The 22,501-nt window shown below is 53.0% G+C and overlaps 1 protein-coding gene across 1 annotated transcript in view; it reads right to left on the bottom strand.

Annotated features, from left to right (window-relative positions):
* Positions 1-22,501, bottom strand: part of COL11A2 (collagen type XI alpha 2 chain) — a 375,761-nt gene that overhangs the window by 258,702 nt on the left and 94,558 nt on the right. The window contains exons 2-4 of the mRNA XM_086920653.1: positions 4,028-4,195; positions 2,778-2,988; positions 2,175-2,337 (exon numbers count right to left, since the gene is read on the bottom strand). Of these exons, the coding sequence (XP_086776779.1) occupies positions 2,175-2,337; positions 2,778-2,988; positions 4,028-4,195 (542 nt within the window). The remainder of the gene's footprint in view (positions 1-2,174; positions 2,338-2,777; positions 2,989-4,027; positions 4,196-22,501) is intronic.

Here is a 22,501-nt window from a genome sequence, read left to right as displayed (position 1 = left end):
AGGATATATATATATGACGGAATTTGGACCCAATGGTGCCAAGTGTTAGCCTCAATAGCAGTATAGTTGGCGAATTCTCGCGATTCAGGGTAGGAGGCGTTAGAATTTCCTATGCTGTAAGACCGGACTGGGAATGGGGTTTCAAAAATCATTATTCCATCAAGGAACTTTAAAATAGTGGAGTAACGCTGTATAGCCTAAAGAAAGAACGTCTTCTCGTCAAGCGGCATGATAACCAGCAGTGCCGATTATCATATTGCTTGACGAGGAGACATTCCTTGATGGAATAATGATTTTTGGACCCCATTCTCATCCCGGTCTTACAGCATTGGGAATTCTAACACCTCCTACCCTGAATCGCTAAAATTGAGGCTAACACTTGGCCCCATTGGGTCCAAATTCCGTCATATATATATCCTTCCTGCTAGTTGACCAGCTGAATATATAGGAGCCCTGACGAAGTTCCCTCTGGCAAAAATCGGGAACGAAACACTTTGGCTGTGTGCCAATTTAAAAAGATTTATTGAATAAAAAGAAGTAACTCTGGAACAGACCTCGACCTATGTGTATTGACTTCGCAATGAGCACACCTTCCGTTTACTGTTGTGAATCAATAAATTAAATCAATCAGTAGATTTGTAGAGCGCTACTTGTCACCCATGAGGGTAGCCAGGCGCTGGTATATTCCATATTTCCTCTCCAGCGTGCTTAAAGTCCTCTGCTGCCTTTAGGGTGAAACTGAAAGAGAAAAACGTGTCCAATGTCATTCTCCAGGCGCACGCATGGCCTATGCCGCGTGAATACAAGCAAAGTGGACAAACTACACACCTATTATTACTCTACAAACTATTGTTATATAGTTGCAGCCAATGTGACAAAGATGTCCCAAAAAATGCTTTTATCAAAATCTATTTTTGAGGCATTTGTGAGTATAAGCGCCACTGCTCACTGCAGCTTGTTTAGCTCCTACGTTCCCCCCCCCCCCCCCCCACCCACCCCATCCGCCGCCCCTACCTCGGCAGACGTCCACCAACAGGTGTAACACATGCTCCTGCAGCCCCTGTGGTGCAAGAGGGCCCCTAATCACCGTCCTGGGGGGAAAGGGGCAACCCTTCAATGTGGCCTCATTGAACCCAGTCAATTAAGATCTGTAGGATATTGGCGACGAGTTGCCCCTCGTCACATTCTGCAGGGACATTCCATCATTTTGTATTATACTACTGCTTCCACCTACACAGGTGCCGTACCGTAGTGGTGAAAGTCCAAGCTGTGATAGAGGCTGTTGTATGTCGTTAAGGAGGCCAGCCTAAGTGTCATTTATTTTTGGTTCAGTTAATCGAATAATCTCCTATTAATTCCCCCTACTCCTTATTTCCCTACTAAATCCATGTCGTAACAACTTTCTGCCAACAGCGCTAAGCATGCTTGGACCTTTTACTTTTCTTAGCATCATTTCAAGCCTACAAGCCCCAGCATCCATAGCGCTGTTTGTGGAAAATCATGGCAGGCAGATAGTCACCATCAGAACGTGGGTTCCGGTACCCGCTGTGCCTCTGCAGCGCCTGCTCAGTGCTTCCTCCAGGCCTGCTCCTGTTTGCTATCTTCGAATTACTTCCCCAGCCTACTGTCAGTCTAGTCATCTTATAAATGTAGTTTAACCAGGTCTACTTCGAAAAGAATTTGCTTTCAAAACTTTCATTTTTGTTAACTTTGTGATGGTAGGGTTGTGTGTGTGGATGCACGCACAATGTTAACAATTATTTATCTTAAGTTGTCGTTTACTGCAGCTATTTTCAATATAGTTGGGTAGGTACCAAACCCACCAGGAGGAAATAGCTAGATCTCTCGCTTTACAACAGCCATTGATAAAACTCACCTCCCTAGAGACCACAACTAATGATACAGTCTCCTGGACAGCAATCACCACAGACGTTGAACACACAACACACCAGACAGGAGAACAACACTGGAAAGTGCAGTTTAGGTTTTCATCCCTGCCCTGGGGCTTTATTCTGCAACCAGTGGCCATTGTTAATGGTGAAGATATCGACCTAACTTTTTCTTTCCTTGTCCTTCATCAGGAATTTTCGATAAGTTAGGTTTCTGGGAATTGGATTAATGGGGTCAATAGGATGTCAGAAGAGCAGAGCCAGCTCCAGAGACCCAACTCTCACCTCAAAGAACTCCTCGTCCAGGATGCGCTTGCCGAAGACCGCAATGCCCTTTGTGTTTACAATGGGGTTGTTGCTGCGTTTCAGGGGCTTGGAGACCTTCTTCTTGCAGTCCAGGATGAGAGTGACTGTCTTCTTCTGCACACTGAAGGCCACTCGATGCCACCTGAGGGAAGAGACCCACCGAGAGTCAAGACCGAACCGAAAAGGAAACCAAACACAAACCGCAAGGCGGAGATAAGGAAGAAGAAGACATAGAGAAGAAGAAAGCTGGTAGAGGAAAGTGGGGAGAAAAGAAGGAAATAAATTAATAAAGATGTTCTCTTTACCAAACCAAGGACGGGCAAGGAGAAGAATGCAACTAGAAAGCCGGAGACAAGAGTAGATGATGAAGTCACAGAAGAACCAAGAAAGAAAAATAAAATGAGCCATATGAGTAGGATTGGAAATAATGAAGAGGAGGTGAACTTGGAGGCTTCAGTGGTGCACTCTGAGGGAGAAAGCAGCAGGTCCAACAGGAAGCAGAGCACAGCAGGAGAGAGCCTCCCCCAGATAAGCAGGACAGGTAGGAGGACACAGAGAGCAAGCAGGTGTTGAGATACTGACTTGCCGTCTGCCAGGTTGATGTCTCTGAAGATTGGGTAGTCCTCGGGTGCGGGTTTTCCAGTGTGGTCTTCATACAGGAAGATGGGTGAGCGCCCAAGCTCCACGCCAAGCTGCTGGACGCCATTTTCGTCATAAACGGAGAAGAGGAAGGCTTGGACTCCAGCCTTGGCCTTCACCAGGGCCATGATGGAGAAGTCCTCTGGGAACTTACCTACATAGAGAGAGCACACATCCTGAGACATGGCGTGCCTCTGAATGACACAACTGAATTGTACTGGATTGTACACCCCTGAGAAATAGTGCCTTCCTGCACCACATGCCACCTGAGGATTTGTGCATTTCTGCTGGACCTAGAACCCCAAGAGTGCAGGTGTTCCCTGGCCCCTAGAGCCCTGTAGCGCTGATGCGGCCCTGGTGGGCATACGCTGTGAACATTGGAGCCTCCCAGGATCACGCAGGTCTTGAGAACTTATGCCACCCAGGTGGGGGCACCCCATGAATATGGCTGCCTCCTTAATACACACGCTCCCTAGGGAATGGCGCCGCCATGGACCAAACAACATCTGGCACTGGTGCCACCCTGGACCACACACCATCTGTGCCCTGGTGCCATCTCCACCTCAGCAGCACCTCTTCAACAGTGACTTATCCACCAATCCCATCACTTACACCTCTCTGACACCAGATGTCCACCTAGACTGCCCTTTTGAGATGGTCCCACTGCCTGCACCATCATGTACTGCTGCTTTTGTTTGACTTGAAACTAGTCATTTCAGTGAAGCTCAGCACTGCTGCTGCTTGTGTTGTCCCTGTACAATGAGGGGACCTGTTGCCTCTTCTATATCTGTTCTGTGCCAGTGGGGCCCGGCAACACTGCTTCCCTTGGTGTCTATGATTTGTGTAATGGAGACCTTGCACCACTGCCCTCACTGCACCTGCTCTGTTAGGAGACCTTGCAACGCTGATGCCCTCGCTGCACTTCCTCTGTTTGGTTGCACCGCTGTCCTAGCTGAAGCTGCACTGTTTGGTTGCACCGCTGCTGCCCTTACTGTTCTGAGTGAGAGGAGCCTGCACTGTTGCTGTAGGTGCTGTTCCTGCCCCACTGCTGCAATGCAGGGATTACATGCACATCCCCCCTTGTTGTCCAGAAGCCCCATCCTCTGCTGTGTGTAAACCTCTGCACCCCCTCACGACTTGTCAATGCAATGGCATGAAATGCCCCTGCCCCAGTAGGCTGCAGCGCCCCCTACCTGAGAAGAACTGCTTGCTGGGCGCGCTGATCTGGGCCTGCTTGGATATCCTGTATGCTACATCGGGCCCGGTTCCCGTCCGCCTGTTGGGGCAGAACCCGGTGGTCTTCTTCACGCCCTCCGGTTGCGTGTGCAGCTGCAGGACTCGCAGTATGTCCACTGGGTCTGCTGTGGGAGAAAATGCAAGAAATGAGACCAAGACCAAGGGGACAAGGAGCAATCACTCCTCAAGCTTCCTGCAACCAACATACAAGGAACCCACCACGCCAGCCTTCAACCACCTGACCATGTAACCAATACCGGCCTGCCACTACCAGACCATGCAACCAATACCGGCCTGCAACCACCAGACCATGACCAATACTGTCCTGCAACCACCTGACCATGCAGCCAGTCCCGGCCTGCAACCGCCAGACCATGCAGCCAGTACCGGCCTGCAACTACCAGACCATGCAGCCAGTACCGGCCTGCACCACCCAACTATGCAACCAATACAGGCCTTAAACCAGTGGTGGCTTGCAGACGTAACACTGTGAGGCAGGGCTGGGTGGGGGGGGTAGTGGAGTCCGTCATACGGCAGCATATATTTATTTATTTATGTTCACTTTTGCCTTCGTATGTCGGACTCCACTACCCCCCCCCCCCCCCCACTCAGCCCCACCCCGCCTCACCGCCCCACAGCATCACCTCTGCGAGCTGCCACTGCTGCAAACACCAGACCATGCAGCCAGTACTAGCCTGCTACCACCAGACCAGGCAACCAACACCTGCTTGCAACCAACAAATCATGCAACCAATGCCTGCCTACAACCACCAGAGCAGGCCACCAATACCTGCTTGCAACTGCCAGACCAGGCCACCAATACTTGCCAGGAACCGCCAGACCATGCCACTAACGCCTGCCTGCAACCAACAAACTATGCCACCAATGCCTGCACAATCAGGCCACCGCAGCCTCCCTGTAACCAACATACTAAGAACCCACCATACCTGCCTGCAAGCACCATACCAGGACATCAATACCTGCATGTAACCACCACAGCAGGGTACCAAACCCTGCCTACAACCACATACCGTACTACCAACGCCTGCCTGCAGCCGCCATACCATGCCATCAATGCCTGCTTAAGCAGGCCATCAACACCAGCCTTCAGCCACAATACCATGCCACCAACGCCTGCCTGCAGCCATCATACCATGCCTCCAACACCTGCCTGCAACCACCATAACAGGCCACCAATGCCAGCCTGCAACCGCCAGAGCAGGCCGTCATTGCTGCCCGCTCTGCTGCTGCCCATGAGACCCGGGAAAGATGCTCCCTGGCACTGCACTGAGTGGGGTAGGAAGCCTGAAGGTGAGCCAGAGAGGCATTGCAAGGTGTGATCCTCAGCACCTATCACCATGTCAAGAGGCCGCTCTCGTTGGTGGATGTAATTTCCCATTACCCACTGCGTAGCGGGGGGCTAAAACTAAGCTCTAACGGTAGGAAGGCTAGGCATTCTTATAAGAGCTTTGGCAAAGCCAGTAGGTCTGGTGTTGGCTGCTGACCTTTTAGGTTTGTCAGTGTTTATTTTGTTTTGTCATGGTTTTTGCAAAACGTTATGGTTGTGGAAGCTGCTGGGCCCCTAATAAATCAATCAATCAAAAAGAAATTACCTAAAAGAGCACACATTGCCATAGTAATCCCTGGCACTTAACACCCTGCGTTCTGCCCCGATTTACCCCCGGTGCTGGACATTCCATAACTGGGTGTGGTCGTCACGGAACCATTCCGTCATCAGCACAGCTCAACCCTGACTGATGAGGAAATGGTTCCGTCACAAGCATCGAAGGGGTTAAGGGAACTACTTTGTGTGTGGATGTGCTTCGTGTGAAGGAGCAGAATGCTTCCACTCGCAGTGAAGTTAGCCAATGGCTAATGTGGCCGGCTCACCATGCAAAGCCAAAGGGTATGATGGACGGAGTGTTGAACATTGCAAGTACTCACACACAGTCAACTGATCTGGGTTTAATCCATCATTCTTTAGCTCACTCCGCCACCCCAGTTCAGACATGGCCATATGCAAATCAGTCTTGTCTAAGCCCATACCTAAAAAGGTCACTGTGGAACCTACTAGAAGTTTACCGAGTATTGTAATTGGATTCAAGTAGCGCTTACTACCCCTGGTAAGGCATTAAAGTGCTCAGGGTATTAGATTTGCACAACATGTCTTGGAGTCTTTAACCTCGTTCTCAAACATGTAGGAACCTCTTACCTGCTCCGAAGCAAGAAGCAGAATGTCCACTTACCAAGGATGAAAGATACTGCTGTCTTAGTACAAGCTTGTTTCAAAAGATAGGATCCCTTTTGTTTCTCACACTCACTATCGATACAATATACTTAAAATAAACTTCCGTTCCTCAAGGACATTCACTCTTCACATTCATACACTGTACTGTCTTGACACCGAAGGCAGATTAATGTAAAAAAAAATGTCTAGTTTATTCAAATTCTTTGATAATTAAAAAACACATTGTATACAGTATTTTATCAATATAATACACTATTATCCTAAAACATTTTTTAAAAGCCAATATTATTACTATGTATAAAATATTGTCACACGAATATCACAATATTCCATCACACAGACTTCTTAAAAAGAGAATTACCCTGTTCTATGTGTTCACAGAGATGGCAATGACCATATTTATTCCAAAATTTCATAGCAGATGCTTGCAAAAATATAGAAGATTGCAGCCTTGCCAGAGCCAAACCTATTGGCTTTGCCAAAGCTTGTTATGTTGTGTCTCCGAGTAAGACTCCTGTAACGGACGTCAAAGAGTACTGTTCATTCATTTAAAGACCTGAAGCTCTGGAACTTGGCAGACATTGGCAGACGACAAAAAGCTATTCCAGTTTCCACCTCACACAAGGAACACTTTGAGCAGGTTGGAATTTGGGCTGGTGCAGAAAAACTGGAAAGCGTGGCAGCGCAGGCTAAAAACTACTTTCAGGCAACACATGAAAGCTCTAATAAAAACATTTTGTACAAACACCAACAACCCTTGGTACAACAATCTCACCGTAGCTAAGGAAAGGCTATAAACTCGCGGGGGAGAAAACACCAATTAAGTTTCATGTCCACAAATTACTTTCATCTTCACAAATTTCGTTTTTAAAATCAGCCATCGCGTTTCGTCCACCTCTGTGGGCTTCGTCTGGGCGTTTTTGGAAACTACTCTATGGTGGTGCATTTTCACAATTGGAAAAACTCGCGGGGGAGAACTGGGATTGAAACAATACTAACTATACCTGCCTCAAATCTGCAAAATGAAAAAAAGTGATATCGTTCACGAGAATTGGACATGGAAGCTATTTTAGCCAGTGCCACTCATGAGTCAATATTGGCGCTGCAACTGGGCAACTCAATCAAATCCCATCTGCACCAGGCACAAGGAAAACGTGTCAAATCCCATCTACACCAGGCAGAAGGAAAACATGTCAAATCCCATCTACACCAGGCAGAAGGAAAACACGTAAAATCCCATCTACACCAGGCGGAAGTAAAACACCTCAAATCCTATCTACACCAGGCGGAAGGAAAACACATCAAATCCCATCTACACCAGGCGGAAGTAAAACAGGTCAAATCCCATCTACACTAGGCGAAGTAAAACACGTCAAATCCCATCTACACTAGGCGGAAGGAAAACACGTCAAATCCTATCTACACCAGGCAGAAGGAAAACATGTCAAATCCCATCTACACTAGGCGGAAGGAAAACACGTAAAATCCCATCTACACCAGGCGGAAGTAAAACACCTCAAATCCCATCTACACCAGGCGGAAGGAAAACATGTCAAATCCCATCTACACCAGGCAGAAGGAAAACACGTAAAATCCCATCTACACCAGTCGGAAGTAAAACACCTCAAATCCCATCTACACCAGGCGGAAGGAAAACACATCAAATCCCATCTACACCAGGCGGAAGTAAAACAGGTCAAATCCCATCTACACTAGGCGAAGTAAAACACCTCAAATCCTATCTACACCAGGCGGAAGGAAAACACATCAAATCCCATCTACACCAGGCGGAAGTAAAACACCTCAAATCCTATCTACACCAGGCGGAAGGAAAACACATCAAATCCCATCTACACCAGGCAGAAGGAAAACACGTAAAATCCCATCTACACCAGGCGGAAGTAAAACACCTCAAATCCTATCTACACCAGGCAGAAGGAAAACACATCAAATCCCATCTACACCAGGCGGAAGTAAAACAGGTCAAATCCCATCTACACTAGGCGAAGTAAAACACGTCAAATCCCATCTACACCAGGCGGAAGGAAAACACGTCAAATCCCATCTACACCAGGCAGAAGGAAAACATGTCAAATCCCATCTACACTAGGCGGAAGGAAAACACGTAAAATCCCATCTACACCAGGCGGAAGTAAAACACCTCAAATCCCATCTACACCAGGCGGAAGGAAAACATGTCAAATCCCATCTACACCAGGCAGAAGGAAAACACGTAAAATCCCATCTACACCAGGCGGAAGTAAAACACCTCAAATCCCATCTACACCAGGCGGAAGGAAAACACATCAAATCCCATCTACACCAGGCGGAAGTAAAACAGGTCAAATCCCATCTACACTAGGCGAAGTAAAACACGTCAAATCCCATCTACACCAGGCGGAAGGAAAACACGTCAAATCCCATCTACACCAGGCAGAAGGAAAACATGTCAAATCCCATCTACACTAGGCGGAAGGAAAACACGTCAAATCCCATCTACACCAGGCGGAAGTAAAACATGTCATAAAGCAAATGTTATCAGCTAGATTCGTTCCGCTTCCAAACAAACAACAGAATCCAACCTGGAGATCGCTTGAAAATACCAAAAGTTGCAGAGTGTGTAACTACAGAAGAGAATCCTTAGCACATATACTACTCTGCGGCCCAGCGTTGCTACATGACCATTGAGTCCTACTGAGGCCTGTCTTTTTGCAGCATTGTGTTCGGTCGGCTAAAGAGACTGTCCTTTGTTCTACACCCTGGACTCAGTTGTAGACATGACCATGTTCAGGAAATTCATAATACAAGCCTGTCGTTTGTTAACCCCTTGGGCGCGGCCGCGATTCTGCGCCTGTGCGGCATTTTCCGCAGTGGGCGGGTTCATAACGGCCCCCAGCCGTCATCAGCACACGCCCACCGCGGTGCATGACGGACGGGGGCCGTCATCAGCACCCAAGGGGTTAAAGAACTTAAACAGCCAGCAGCCCTGGTAGCTAAACTGATGGGTTGTATGAATGGACCCTGCATTGTTGCAACAAACATTGATCAACTTCGTTGTTGGTACTTCACAATCTGTATTTGAATGTTATAGGTCATAATTTCGCACTTATAACTGGTACTCATTCTCTGTGGTTGCCCCGTGGCTACTATGACCCGCCTAACCTCGAGCTTCCCCACTTCACTCTGCTGTCCACACTTAATGGGGCCGATTTGAGATAAAATCCTAAACTTACTACTTTTGGTATTCACAGAAGGCATTTAGTAGTAGTACAGTTAAGAATCCTAACTTTACTAATACTAAGTGCCTTTTGTGAAAAGTTACGATTTTGTCTCTGATTAGTTCTGTGAATCGGACCCTATGTATCGTACTTTCTTAGGCGCTTTAGCACTTTAATCATATGTTTCCTTACAACAAATTGTGATCAGTTCTGCCGCCTGTGCCTCATAAAACAAGCACCTTGTGCTGCTTCTGTGTAAGAACCTTTATAATACTGTGTGCACCATACAAGACGTACGCCTTCAGGTACTGCACTTTATTTTCGATGGCCTTCGTCAATCAATCAATCAATCAATCAAGACATTTATAGAGCGCACTACTTACCCGTAGGGTCTCAAGTCGCTTAGGGGGGGAGGGGGGGGGGGTTGCCGTTACTGCTCGAACAGCCAGGTCTTGAGCTTCTTCCTGAAGGCGAGGTGGTCTTGGGTCAGGCGCAGGTCGGTCGGGAGGGAGTTCCAGGTCTTGGCGGCCAGGTAGGAGAAGGACTTTCCTCCTGTTGTCGCTCTGCGGATGCGTGGGACGGCGGCGAGGGCGTGGCTGGCTGAACGGAGGTGGCATTTGGGAGCGTAGAAGTTGATTCGGTTGTTGAGGTAGCTCGGGCCTTGATCGTGTAGGGCTTTGTGTGCGTGGGTGAGGAGACGGAAGGTGATTCTTTTGTTGACGGGGAGCCAGTGCAGGTCTCTCAGGTGTCCGGAGATGTGGCTGTTTCGTGGGATGTCGAGGATGAGTCTGGCTAAGGCGTTCTGGATCCGCTGCAGTCTCTTCTGGAGCTTGGCGGTGGTTCCGGCGTAGAGGGCGTTGCCGTAGTCCAGTCGGCTCGTGATGAGGGCCTGGGTGACGGTCTTCCTGGTCTCCGTGGGGATCCACCAGAAGATCTTCCGTAGCATACGCAGGGTGTTGAAGCACGCCGAGGAGACGGCGTTGACTTGTCTGGTCATGGAGAGGGAGGAGTCCAGGATGAAGCCCAGGTTGCGTGCGTGGTTCGTCGGTTTGGGTGCGGTGCCCAGGGCGGGGGCCACCAGGAGTCATCCCAGGCGGTGGGTGTGGAGCCCAGGATGAGGACCTCCGTCTTGTCTGAGTTCAGTTTCAGGCGGCTGGTCGTCATCCACTCGGCTACCTCCTTCATCCCTTCGTGCAGGTCGGCTCTGGCGGCGGTGGGGTCGTTGGTCAGGGAGAGGATCAGCTGGGTGTCGTCGGCGTAGGAGATTATGTTGAGGTTGTGTTGGCGTGCGATGGCCGCGAGGGGGCTCATGTAGACGTTGAAGAGGGTAGGGCTCAGCGAGGATCCTTGAGGGACGCCGCAGATGACTTCGGTGGCCTCTGACTTGTACGGCGGTAGGCGGACTCTCTGTGTTCTTCCGTCGAGGAAGGAGACGATCCATTTCAGTGCCTTCTCCTGGATTCCGACGTTGCTGAGGCGTTGCACTAGGGTGCGGTGGCAGACAGTGTCGAAGGCAGCGGAGAGGTCTAGGAGGATGAGGGCCGCTGTTTCTCCGTTGTCCATCAGGGCTCGGATGTCGTCGGTGGCGGCGACGAGGGCGGTCTCGGTGCTGTGGTTGGCTCGGAAGCCGGACTGCGAGGGGTCGAGGGATCCGTTCGTCTCGAGGAAGGCGGCCAGCTGCTTGTTGACGGTCTTCTCGATGACTTTGGCTGGAAACGGGAGTAGCGAGATGGGGCGGTAGTTCTTGAGTTCGGTGGGGTCTGCTGTAGGTTTCTTGAGTAGAGCGCTGAGTTCGGCGTGCTTCCAGCTCTCGGGGAAGGTGGCGGTGTCGAAGGAGGTGTTGATAATGTCCCGCAGGTGGGGTGCGATGACAGCGTCGGCCTTCTTGAAGACGTGGTGAGGGCAGGGGTCGGTCGGAGATCCGGAGTGGATGGAGTTCATCATGCGGACGGTGTCTTCGGTGCTGATCGGAGTCCTGGCTCGGAGGGTGGTGGTGGGCGGTGTTGCGGTGGTCCTGGCGTGCGTCGATTGGGTGCTGAAGCTGTTGTGTATGTCCGCGATCTTGTTGTGGAAGTAGGAGGCGAGGGAGTTGCAGAGGTCTTGCGAAGGGGTGATGTCGTTGTTTCTGGCGATGGGGTTGGAGAGCTCTTTCACGATGTTGAAGAGTTCCTTGCAGTTGTGTGCGTTGTTGTCCAGCCGGTCCTTGAATGCAGTTTTCTTGGCGGCGCGGATGAGTTGGTGGTGCTTCCGGGTGGCGAGTTTGAGGGCGGTCATGTTGTCTGGTGTAGGTTCCTTTCTCCAGGCTTTCTCGAGGGCTCGGCAGTTCTTCTTGGAGCTCTTGAGTTTGTCTGTGAACCATGGGGCTCTCTTGCTGCCGGTTCTGCTAGGCGGGGTCCTCAGGGGGGCGAGTTCGTCCGCGCAGTTGCTGATCCACTTCGAGAGGTTGTCGGCAGCTTGGCTGGGGTTCGCTGAGCTGGCCGGTGGGTGCTGGCTCAGGGAAGCGGCGAGTTGGTCGGCTGTGATCTTGTTCCAGCTTCTGCGGGCAACCTGTTGCTGGTGGTGGTGGATCGTCGTTCTTTTGAAGGTGAAGTGTACGCAGCTGTGGTTCGTCCAGTGGAGTTCTGTGGCGTGGCTGAAGGCGATGTCTTTGCTGGATGAGAAGACTGCGTCGAGTGTATGTCCGGCGAGGTGGGTGGGGGTGTTCACCAGTTGCTTGAGTCCAAGGTTGGCGAGGTTGTCGAGCAGGGTGCTGGTGTTGCGGTCGTTGTTGTTCTCCAGGTGGAAGTTGAGGTCCCCCAGGAGGATGAAGTCAGCGGAGGGGAGGGCATGCGGACTGACGAAGTCGGCGATGTCCTCGCTGAATTGAGTGCGTGGTCCCGGCGGTCGGTAGATTAGGGTGCCTCTGAGGGTGGTCTTCGGGTCGGTGTGGATCTGGAGAGGCTCATGATTCTAAGCTGTCTTTGTACATGCATTGCACATACCTTTTTCATGTTACAAGTTATCGCCGCTCTTTGGACATTAGTGTCATGTCTTGGTGGCATTTCAGATGCTGTTGTCTCTGAGATTCAATATACCGACACAGAGGTATTTTTAATCTCACCACGTCACAACACACAACAGAAAATCCTGATCGGCTGTAATCAGGCGTTGTAGCACAGCTGGGTAGTATTCAGCTACCCAGTTGGGAACCCTGTGATGAAACATGCCACCAACTAGGTTGGTGGGTGAGGGTTCTTCTTACAAGTAGTGCCTGTCATAATATTTGTAACAGAGTCATCTGTAATGGGTTCATTAACGTTGTTTAAAAAATAAATATCTAGGGATAAAGACGGCCCCAGATTTGGCTTTGTACAGAACAACAAAAATGTTCACACTTTTATATGTTTTGTACTAATTTTACTGTACTTGCAAAATACGTTCCCACATAGGAAATATCCTTTTTAAAGAATTTTTATTGCAGTGTTCCTATTGTGATATTTGTGTTTTATGTAACGTGTATGATTTTAAGGAATCACACAATAAACGTGACCTGACTGGCTGACAGACGGCTGCCCTTCTTTCTGTAGTTGACCCCATATGTTTCTGTAGCCCTACCCATTGGTAGGTGCTGGCGGCCATCTTGGTGCCGCCCACCTGCTGTGCTGACACTGATTGAAAAGGGTTGATGCCATGAGACTTGCACCTTTCACCTTTGGTTCACCATTTTTACATCCCTACTAATCTAATTGTAAACAAAGCACTTGTTGTTCTTAAAGTAATTCCATTGGCAGCACTTTGGCCTTTATTGATAGTATTGATTGAGGGTAACTGTCAGAAGCCTTCATTATTTCTTTATCGGGAGAGTCGATTCCGTTGCTATGCCAATTGATAACAATTTTAGTTGCTGCTGAAAAATGTTTGGTATTGACTGTTTAAGATGCATTATATTTATACTCCTTGGCCTCAAGAGAAATCTTGAATGTATTTGTATCCTGCCTATCTGCACTGTAAGGTCTGTTATAGAATTTAGTGTTTATGCTGCTAGGGTGATAGTTAGAGCTGTAATAACTTATCCTGTTATAGGAATTATTGATGCCCTTTCATAATCGGTTTGCATAAAGGAACTACTGTTTATTGCGTGTTTGCACTTTTATGTGCAATGATCTAACCCATGTCTGATAGATGTTATAATTGTTTGTATGATGCTTGAGTAACTTGATCGGCTTTAGTGCATAGTTATGAATGTAATTATAAATTGCTGATAATATTCATGGTAGAGTTAAAAAAAAAAGCAGCGCGCAATTAATTTTATTATTGGCCGGTTTCTATATGTGTTATTAGGTCTCGCCTCTCAATGCGCATGCACATTGAGCGGAGCGAGACTATAGGGGCTTAAACAAGGTTTAACTAAAGTGGCGATTTGATGCTGTGCCCGTGCTCTTTTAAGTCAATGCGCAAGCGCATTGACCTAAAATGCGCGTGCACAGCATCAAAATCAAATCGCCAGCCATCTGTTCCCCAGCAGCTCTTCCCACTCCGCCCCACAAGCTTCCCCCAGCGTGCGCTCTGCCTCAGCCGCACTCCTCCCACACCTTTGAAGTGAAGCTTAGCTTCACTTCAAAGGCCCCTGCTGCTTCACACTATTCACGGCCGCCAGGCCGTGTCTCTCCCTCATCGCCGCTCTCCCCGCTCCGCCCCCTGCTGCGGCCGTGTCGCATTTCTCCTCCCTCTCCCAAGTCCCAGAATTCACAGATCAATTGGTAGCTATATGCTATCTTATCCCCTACTTGACACAGAAAACACATTCAAAGGGCAAACCTCTTCCTCTAGTTGAATTCAGCGTCTATCGTGCAGGTTTTTCATGTTCGAGTGGGTCCTGCATACCTATTTTTTGCTATGCTTTCCACGACTTGTACTTCTATTTATCTCACTATAAAATCAATATTGAAAGAAACGAAATGTCGCTGCGAGTGCTACCCAAGTAACCAGGAGTTGTTGACCCTCGCCATGACCACGTGAGAGGCTCCAGTGTAAATCACGCACCTGTAAACAACGACTTGTCTTAAAAAATAAAACAGGCCTGCAGCCATCTTTTATCCTTATCCGCATGACTAGCTGTTGGTTGAGAGCAATGTAGGGTGACAGAAACCGGGACATGCCATTGACACAGACAAAGGACTACAATGTTGTACTTACTGACAGTGGGGTGCAAAATGACTGAAGCGGCAGTGCACCCCTGCGTTTTACGTGGATAACAATGATACACAGTATGGTACCCTAGTTGGTATTTGGCGATCATAAAATAGGATAATTAAAATGCAAATTTGTCTTGCGGTTTCTGTGTTGTTTAGGCTGCTTCCTGATTGGTGCTGCAACAAATGCCTGCACACGCGCACATGATTGCCTCCGTGTGTGATTGGCCGACCCTCTTCCCAAACCAGAACATGCGGTTCACTCACATACAACTGCAAGGACAGACACTTAAAATACACGGGGGTAGGTGTACTAGGAAATCCGGAGCATCCAGACACTTTACATCTATAACCACTGCTCTTCTGTCCTTGCGCCAGACAAGAAGTCTGAGCTTTGCTGCCAGGTACAGTCTGCACATTGGTTTTTGCTCTGCCCTCTCCATCCGTAGTCCTAAAACGTTAGGACCCTGGTACTTTCCCTTTCTAATCTTCATTCCTCAATGTTGCATCCGCGCCATCTCCATTGAACACCTCCAACCCTTTAAAAAAAAAAAATCCTCCCACACATGGAGTCTGCATAAACGCTAGGCCAATGCGCGTGAGACCACATCCACACTCAGAAGCTCGTCAGCTACCAAATCTCATTAGGGCGTCTGGACACCGCCTCACCACCCCTCAGACCCCCTCACCTGTCGGACGTGTCGGCCGCAGCATTTTGGACTAGTTGGAGTTTATTAGGAAGTCCTCTTGGTAGTCCAACTCACACCCTCACCCACCCTCACCCTCACTCATCCTCACCCCCTCATCCTCACACACCCTCACTCACCCTCACACCCTCACCCCCCTCACAACCCTCTCACCCTCACTCAGCCTCACACCCTCAACCTCAGCCTCACACACCCTCACACACCCTCACCCACCCTCACTCATCCTCACCCCCTCATCCTCACACACCCTCACTCACCCTCACACCATCACCCCCCTCACAACCCTCTCACCCTCACCCTCACACACCCTCACCATCACACACCCTCACACACTCTCACCCTCACCCCCTCACACACCCTCACACACCCTCATTCACCCTCACACACCCTCACCCTCACACCCCCTCACTCACCCTCACCCACACACCCACTCACCCTCACCCTCACACCCCCTCACCCTCACACCCCTCACCCTCACACCACTCAGTGCTACAACACATATTGTGTTACAATAGGTGTCACATTTGCGAAAGATAAAACTATTGGCATTGTAAATAACAAAGCTGTTAATTTCGCTATTTTCAAAACAAGCACATAAATAAAAAATGTGTCCTTTACAATACCAATAGCTCAAACTTAAACCTATTACATTGCTGTGCTTCTCTCCCCTGCTGCACTCTCCTGCTCGCTAGAGATGTGGCCTAACGACCAGAGCTGCCATCTAAGTCACGTAAATACAAAACATGTAGCATTCCAAATGCTAAAGGTGTCACATTCGCGAAAGTTATAACTATTGGCGTTGTAAATGACAAAGCTATCAATTTAGCTATTTTAAAAACCAATAAATAAATAAAATATTTGTCATTTACAAGACCAATAGCTCCAACTTTTCTAATGCGAGACCTATGGCATTTCCGTGCTTGTTTTATATATTGTCCGATTGTGAAGATGTTTTAATTGTAATGATTTTTGTTAATCAAGCAATAAATCCTATTATTATTATTAAGAGACAGGCACAGAGCGAGGGTTTACAGTCACAGGAGGAGGGTCCTAACCAGGGCTCTTTACATACAGATTTGCATCAAATGTTTCAAATGGAGGACCATTGAGTTTTACCCATAAGCATGAAGAAATGGTCCTACAAGAAGAGAGGCCCTTGTTGAACAAGCATTTACTAGGTTCATTGCGCTGAAACCTCTCTTGCAATCCGCATTACTTGCTGAGAGGGTTTCCATGCACACTACTAACTTTTTTAATGCTTCGGGGTTTGCTTTCCACCAAAATATTTGAAAAGTCTATAAGCTTGCCACAGAGAGAGCCCAGGGAGAGAGGGATAAGAGACAGGCACTGACAGTGGATTCGGAGTCACAGCAGGAAGGTAGTCATACACAGCAGGACACCAGGCAGGTCAGGGGGCTTACAGTGCTGGAGGGACTGGGGCAGCCCCCTCACTCTCAGAGGGTAGTCACACACAGCAGGCAGGTCAGGGGGCTTACAGTGCTGGAGGGGCTGGGGTTGGGGCAGGCCCCCTCACTCTGAGAGGGTAGTCACACACAGCAGGCAGGTCAGGGGGCTTACAGTGCTGGAGGGACTGGGCCAGCCCCCCTCACTCTCAGAGGGTAGTCACACACAGCAGGCAGGTCAGGGGGCTTACAGTGCTGGAGGGACTGGGCCAGCCCCCCTCACTCTCAGAGGGTAGTCACACACAGCAGGCAGGTCAGGGGGCTTACAGTGCTGGAGGGGCTGGGGTTGGGGCAGGCCCCCTCACTCTGAGAGGGTAGTCACACACAGCAGGCAGGTCAGGGGGCTTACAGTGCTGGAGGGGCTGGGGCAGGCCCCCTCACTCTGAGAGGTAAGTCACACACAGCATGCAGGTCAGGGGGCTCACAGTCCTGGAGGGGCTGGGGCAGGCCCCCTCACTCTGAGAGGTAAGTCACACACAGCAGGCAGGTCAGGGGGCTTACAGTGCTGGAGGGGCTGGGGTTGGGGCAGGCCCCCTCACTCTGAGAGGTAAGTCACACACAGCAGGCAGGTCAGGGGGCTTACAGTGCTGGAGGGGCTGGGGCAGGCCCCCTCACTCTCAGAGGGTAGTCACACACAGGGGCTTTCACACAGGTCTTTATGTCCCGAAACCCCCTCTCTCTCCGTCTCACCACCCCTGGGTGAGGTGTCCCTCACACATCAGCACGCTGGGTAGGTCAGGATGCTTGGAGTGCTGGAGGGGCTGGGGCAGGCCACCCTCACACTCAGAAGGCACTCCCACCCAGGGGCTTTTACACACTATTGAATGGTACGATGTCCCTCGCCCTAGCCTTGGATCAGGTGGCCCTCCCCACCAGGTAGCGGAGGAGGGGGAGGGGGGGGGCGCAGGAGCTAGACGGGGCTCAGACAGGCCTATCGGGTTGCTGGGAGCGGAACAGCAGGAGCAGAGAACAGAGGAGGCCTGTCTGCCGTTTCCGCCAGCAGGGTCTGCAAATGTTCTCTATTAGGAGGCCCGGCTTCTGTTTTACTCGTTACTCCCAAAAATGCAGATTTCTGCGGCCCCCTCTCCCTCACACACTTCCCACCTCTGGCTGCCTTCACACTCCCCTCTGCCCCCCTCCGTTCCTTCATCACTTCACCCGTCCTTCCCTCCCTCTACCCCTCTCTCTCTTACTCTCTCTCCCTCTCTTTCTTACTCTCTCTCTCTCACTCTCTCTCTCTTTCCCTCTCTCTCTAGTTCTCTCTCACTCATTGTCCCTGGTCCACCTGCCACAAGCCGCTCCTCCTCCCTCCCACCCCTGCCTTCCTTTCCCTCCTGTCTCTCTCCCCTTCTTCCCCCTCACTCCTTCTCTACGTCTCGTCCCAGCCCCTCTGCCTTTCTTTCCCCTCTTCCACGGCACTACTCTCCATTTCCTCTCTCTCCCCTCACCCACCACTCCTTCTGCCTCTATCCTCTGTCTCTTTCCCACCACAACCCTTTTCTCCCCTCTCTCTCCTCTCACCCACCCTCCCTCTGCTTTTCTCTCCATGTGCCTCACCCGCCGCATCGCCTTTCTTTTTTGTCCCCTTTCTCTGACACCCACACTCCACTTCCTTCTTTCCTCTTTCCCACCACGTTTCCTCCTTTCATCCTCTTTTCCTTCCATGCACAGAGACCCCTGACTTGTTACAGGCCGCGGTGGGCCCCCGGAAGGGAGCAGCAGAGTCCAGGGGCCTCTAGGCGGTTCACAGTGGCCCCTGCCTGGCTACAGCAGAGTCCAGGGGCCTCTAGGCGGTTCACGGAGGCCCCTGACGTGCTACAGGCCGTGGTGGGGCCCCGGAAGGGGGCAGCAGAGTCCAGGGGCATCTAGGAGGTTCACAATAGCCCCTGCCTGGCTACAGGCTACTGTGGCTCCCCTGAAGGGGCAGCAGAGTCCAGGGGCCTCTCGGCGGTTCACAGTAGCCCCTGCCTGGCTACAGGCTACTGTGGCTCCCCTGAAGGGGCAGCAGAGTCCAGGGGCCTCTAGGCGGTTCACAGAGCCCCCTGACGTGCTACAGGCCGCGGTGGGGCCCCGGAAGGGAGCAGCAGAGTCCAGGGGCCTCTCGGCGGTTCACAGAGACCCCTGACGTGTTACAGGCCGTGGTGGGGCCCCGGAAGGGAGCAGCAGAGTCCAGGGGCCTCTCGGCGGTTCACATAGACCCCTGACGTGTTACAGGCCGCGGTGGGGCCCCGGAAGGGAGCAGCAGAGTCCAGGGGCCTCTCGGCGGTTCACAGAGACCCCTGACGTGTTACAGGCCGTGGTGGGGCCCCGGAAGGGGCAGCAGAGTCCAGGGGCCTCTAGGCGGTTCACAGAGCCCCCTGACGTGTTACAGGCCGCGGTGGGGCCCCGGAAGGGGGCTGCAGAGTCCAGGGGCCTCTCGGCGGTTCACAGAGACCCCTGACGTGTTACAGGCCGCGGTGGGGCCCCGGAAGGGAGCAGCAGAGTCCAGGGGCCTCTCGGCGGTTCACAGAGACCCCTGACGTGTTACAGGCCGCGGTGGGGCCCCGGAAGGGAGCAGCAGAGTCCAGGGGCCTCTCGGCGGTTCACAGAGACCCCTGACGTGTTACAGGCCGCGGTGGGGCCCCGGAAGGGAGCAGCAGAGTCCAGGGGCCTCTCGGCGGTTCACAGAGACCCCTGACGTGTTACAGGCCGCGGTGGGGCCCCGGAAGGGGCAGCAGAGTCCAGGGGCCTCTCGGCGGTTCACAGAGACCCCTGACGTGCTACAGGCCGCGGTGGGGCCCCGGAAGGGAGCAGCAGAGTCCAGGGGCCTCTCGGCGGTTCACAGAGACCCCTGACGTGTTACAGGCCGCGGTGGGGCCCCGGAAGGGAGCAGCAGAGTCCAGGGGCCTCTCGGCGGTTCACAGAGACCCCTGACGTGTTACAGGCCGCGGTGGGGCCCCGGAAGGGAGCAGCAGAGTCCAGGGGCCTCTCGGCGGTTCACAGAGACCCCTGACGTGTTACAGGCCGTGGTGGGGCCCCGGAAGGGAGCAGCAGAGTCCAGGGGCCTCTCGGCGGTTCACAGTAGCCCCTGCCTGGCTACAGGCTACTGTGGCTCCCCTGAAGGGGCAGCAGAGTCCAGGGGCCTCTAGGCGGTTCACAGAGACCCCTGACGTGCTACAGGCCGCAGTGGGGCCCCGGAAGGGGGCAGCAGAGTCCAGGGGCATCTAGGAGGTTCACAATAGCCCCTGCCTGGCTACAGGCTACTGTGGCTCCCCTGAAGGGGCAGCAGAGTCCAGGGGCCTCTCGGCGGTTCACAGTAGCCCCTGCCTGGCTACAGGCTACTGTGGCTCCCCTGAAGGGGCAGCAGAGTCCAGGGGCCTCTAGGCGGTTCACAGAGACCCCTGACGTGCTACAGGCCGCGGTGGGGCCCCGGAAGGGAGCAGCAGAGTCCAGGGGCCTCTTGGCGGTTCACAGAGACCCCTGACGTGTTACAGGCCGTGGTGGGGCCCCGGAAGGGAGCAGCAGAGTCCAGGGGCCTCTCGGCGATTCACAGTAGCCCCTGCCTGGCTACAGGCTACTGTGGCTCCCCTGAAGGGGCAGCAGAGTCCAGGGGCCTCTAGGCCGTTCACAGAGCCCCCTGACGTGCTACAGGCCGCGGTGGGGCCCCGGAAGGGAGCAGCAGAGTCCAGGGGCCTCTCGGCGGTTCACAGAGACCCCTGACGTGTTACAGGCCGCGGTGGGGCCCCTGAAGGGGCAGCAGAGTCCAGGGGCCCCTAGGCGGTTCACAGAGCCCCCTGACGTGTTACAGGCCGCGGTGGGGCCCCGGAAGGGAGCAGCAGAGTCCAGGGGCCTCTCGGCGGTTCACAGAGACCCCTGACGTGTTACAGGCCGCGGTGGGGCCCCGGAAGGGAGCAGCAGAGTCCAGGGGCCTCTCAACGGTTCACAGAGACCCCTGACGTGTTACAGGCCGCGGTGGGGCCCCGGAAGGGAGCAGCAGAGTCCAGGGGCCTCTCGGCGGTTCACAGTAGCCCCTGCCTGGCTACAGGCTACTGTGGCTCCCCTGAAGGGGCAGCAGAGTCCAGGGGCCTCTAGGCGGTTCACAGAGCCCCCTGACGTGTTACAGGCCGCGGTGGGGCCCCGGAAGGGAGCAGCAGAGTCCAGGGGCCTCTCGGCGGTTCACAGAGACCCCTGACGTGTTACAGGCCGCGGTGGGGCCCCGGAAGGGAGCAGCAGAGTCCAGGGGCCTCTCGGCGGTTCACAGAGACCCCTGACGTGTTACAGGCCGTGGTGGGGCCCCGGAAGGGAGCAGCAGAGTCCAGGGGCCTCTCGGCGGTTCACAGTAGCCCCTCCCTGGCTACAGGCTACTGTGGCTCCCCTGAAGGGGCAGCAGAGTCCAGGGGCCTCTAGGCGGTTTACAGAGCCCCCTGACGTGCTACAGGCCGCGGTGGGGCCCCGGAAGGGGGCTGCAGAGTCCAGGGGCCTCTAGGAGGTTCACAATAGCCCCTGCCTGGCTACAGGCTATGGTGGCTCCCCGGAAGGGGCAGCAGAGTCCAGGGGCCTCTAGGCGGTTCACAGAGCCCCCTGACGTGCTACCGGCCGCGGTGGGGCCCCGGAAGGGGGCTGCAGAGTCCAGGGGCCTCTAGGAGGTTCACAATAGCCCCTGCCTGGCTACAGGCTATGGTGGCTCCCCGGAAGGGGCAGCAGAGTCCAGGGGCCTCTAGGCGGTTCACAGAGCCCCCTGACGTGCTACAGGCCGCGGTGGGGCCCCGGAAGGGGCTGCAGAGTCCAGGGGCCTCTAGGCGGTTCACAATAGCCCCTGCCTGGCTACAGGCTACGGTGCTCCCCGGAAGTGGGCAGCAGGGTCCAGGGGCCTCTAGGAGGTTCACAGTGGCCCCTGCCCGGCTACAGGCACTGGTGGGGCCTTAGAAGGGGACAGCAGAGTCCAGGGACCTCTAGAAGGTTCACAGTGGACCCTGTTGTGCTACAGGCCCTGGTGGGGCCTCAGAGGGGACAGCAGAGTCCATGGGCCTCTAGAACGTTCACAGTGGACCCTGGCGTGCTTCAGGCCCTGGTGGGGCCCCAGAAGGGGACAGCAGAGTCCAGGGGTTATTAGTTGGTTCACAGTGGCCCCAGCCCGGCTACAGGCCCTGGTGGGGCCTCAGAAGGGGACAGCAGAGTCCAGGGGCCTCTAGGAGGTTCACAGTGGCCCCTGCCCGGCTACAGGCCCTGGTGGGGCCTTAGAAGGGGACAGCAGAGTCCAGGGACCTCTAGAAGGTTCACAGTGGACCCTGGTGTGCTACAGGCCCTGGTGGGGCCTCAGAGGGGACAGCAGAGTCCATGGGCCTCTAGAACGTTCACAGTGGACCCTGGCGTGCTTCAGGCCCTGGTGGGGCCCCAGAAGGGGACAGCAGAGTCCAGGGGTTATTAGTTGGTTCACAGTGGCCCCAGCCCGGCTACAGGCCCTGGTGGGGCCCCAGAAGGGGACAGCAGAGTCCAGGGGCCTCTAGGAGGTTCACAGTGGACCCTGGCGTGATACAGGCCCTGGTGGGGCCTCAGAAGGGGACAGCAGAGTCCAGGGGCCTCTAGAAGGTTCACAGTGGACCCTGTTGTGCTTCAGGCCCTGGTGGGGCCCCAGAAGGGGACAG

This window comes from Lissotriton vulgaris, chromosome 5 (genome assembly GCF_964263255.1).
Source record: "Lissotriton vulgaris chromosome 5, aLisVul1.2, whole genome shotgun sequence".
Taxonomy (NCBI): Eukaryota; Metazoa; Chordata; class Amphibia; order Caudata; family Salamandridae; genus Lissotriton; species Lissotriton vulgaris.
Note: the sequence above shows the minus strand (reverse complement) of the source record. Positions and strands in the feature narration are given on the sequence as shown.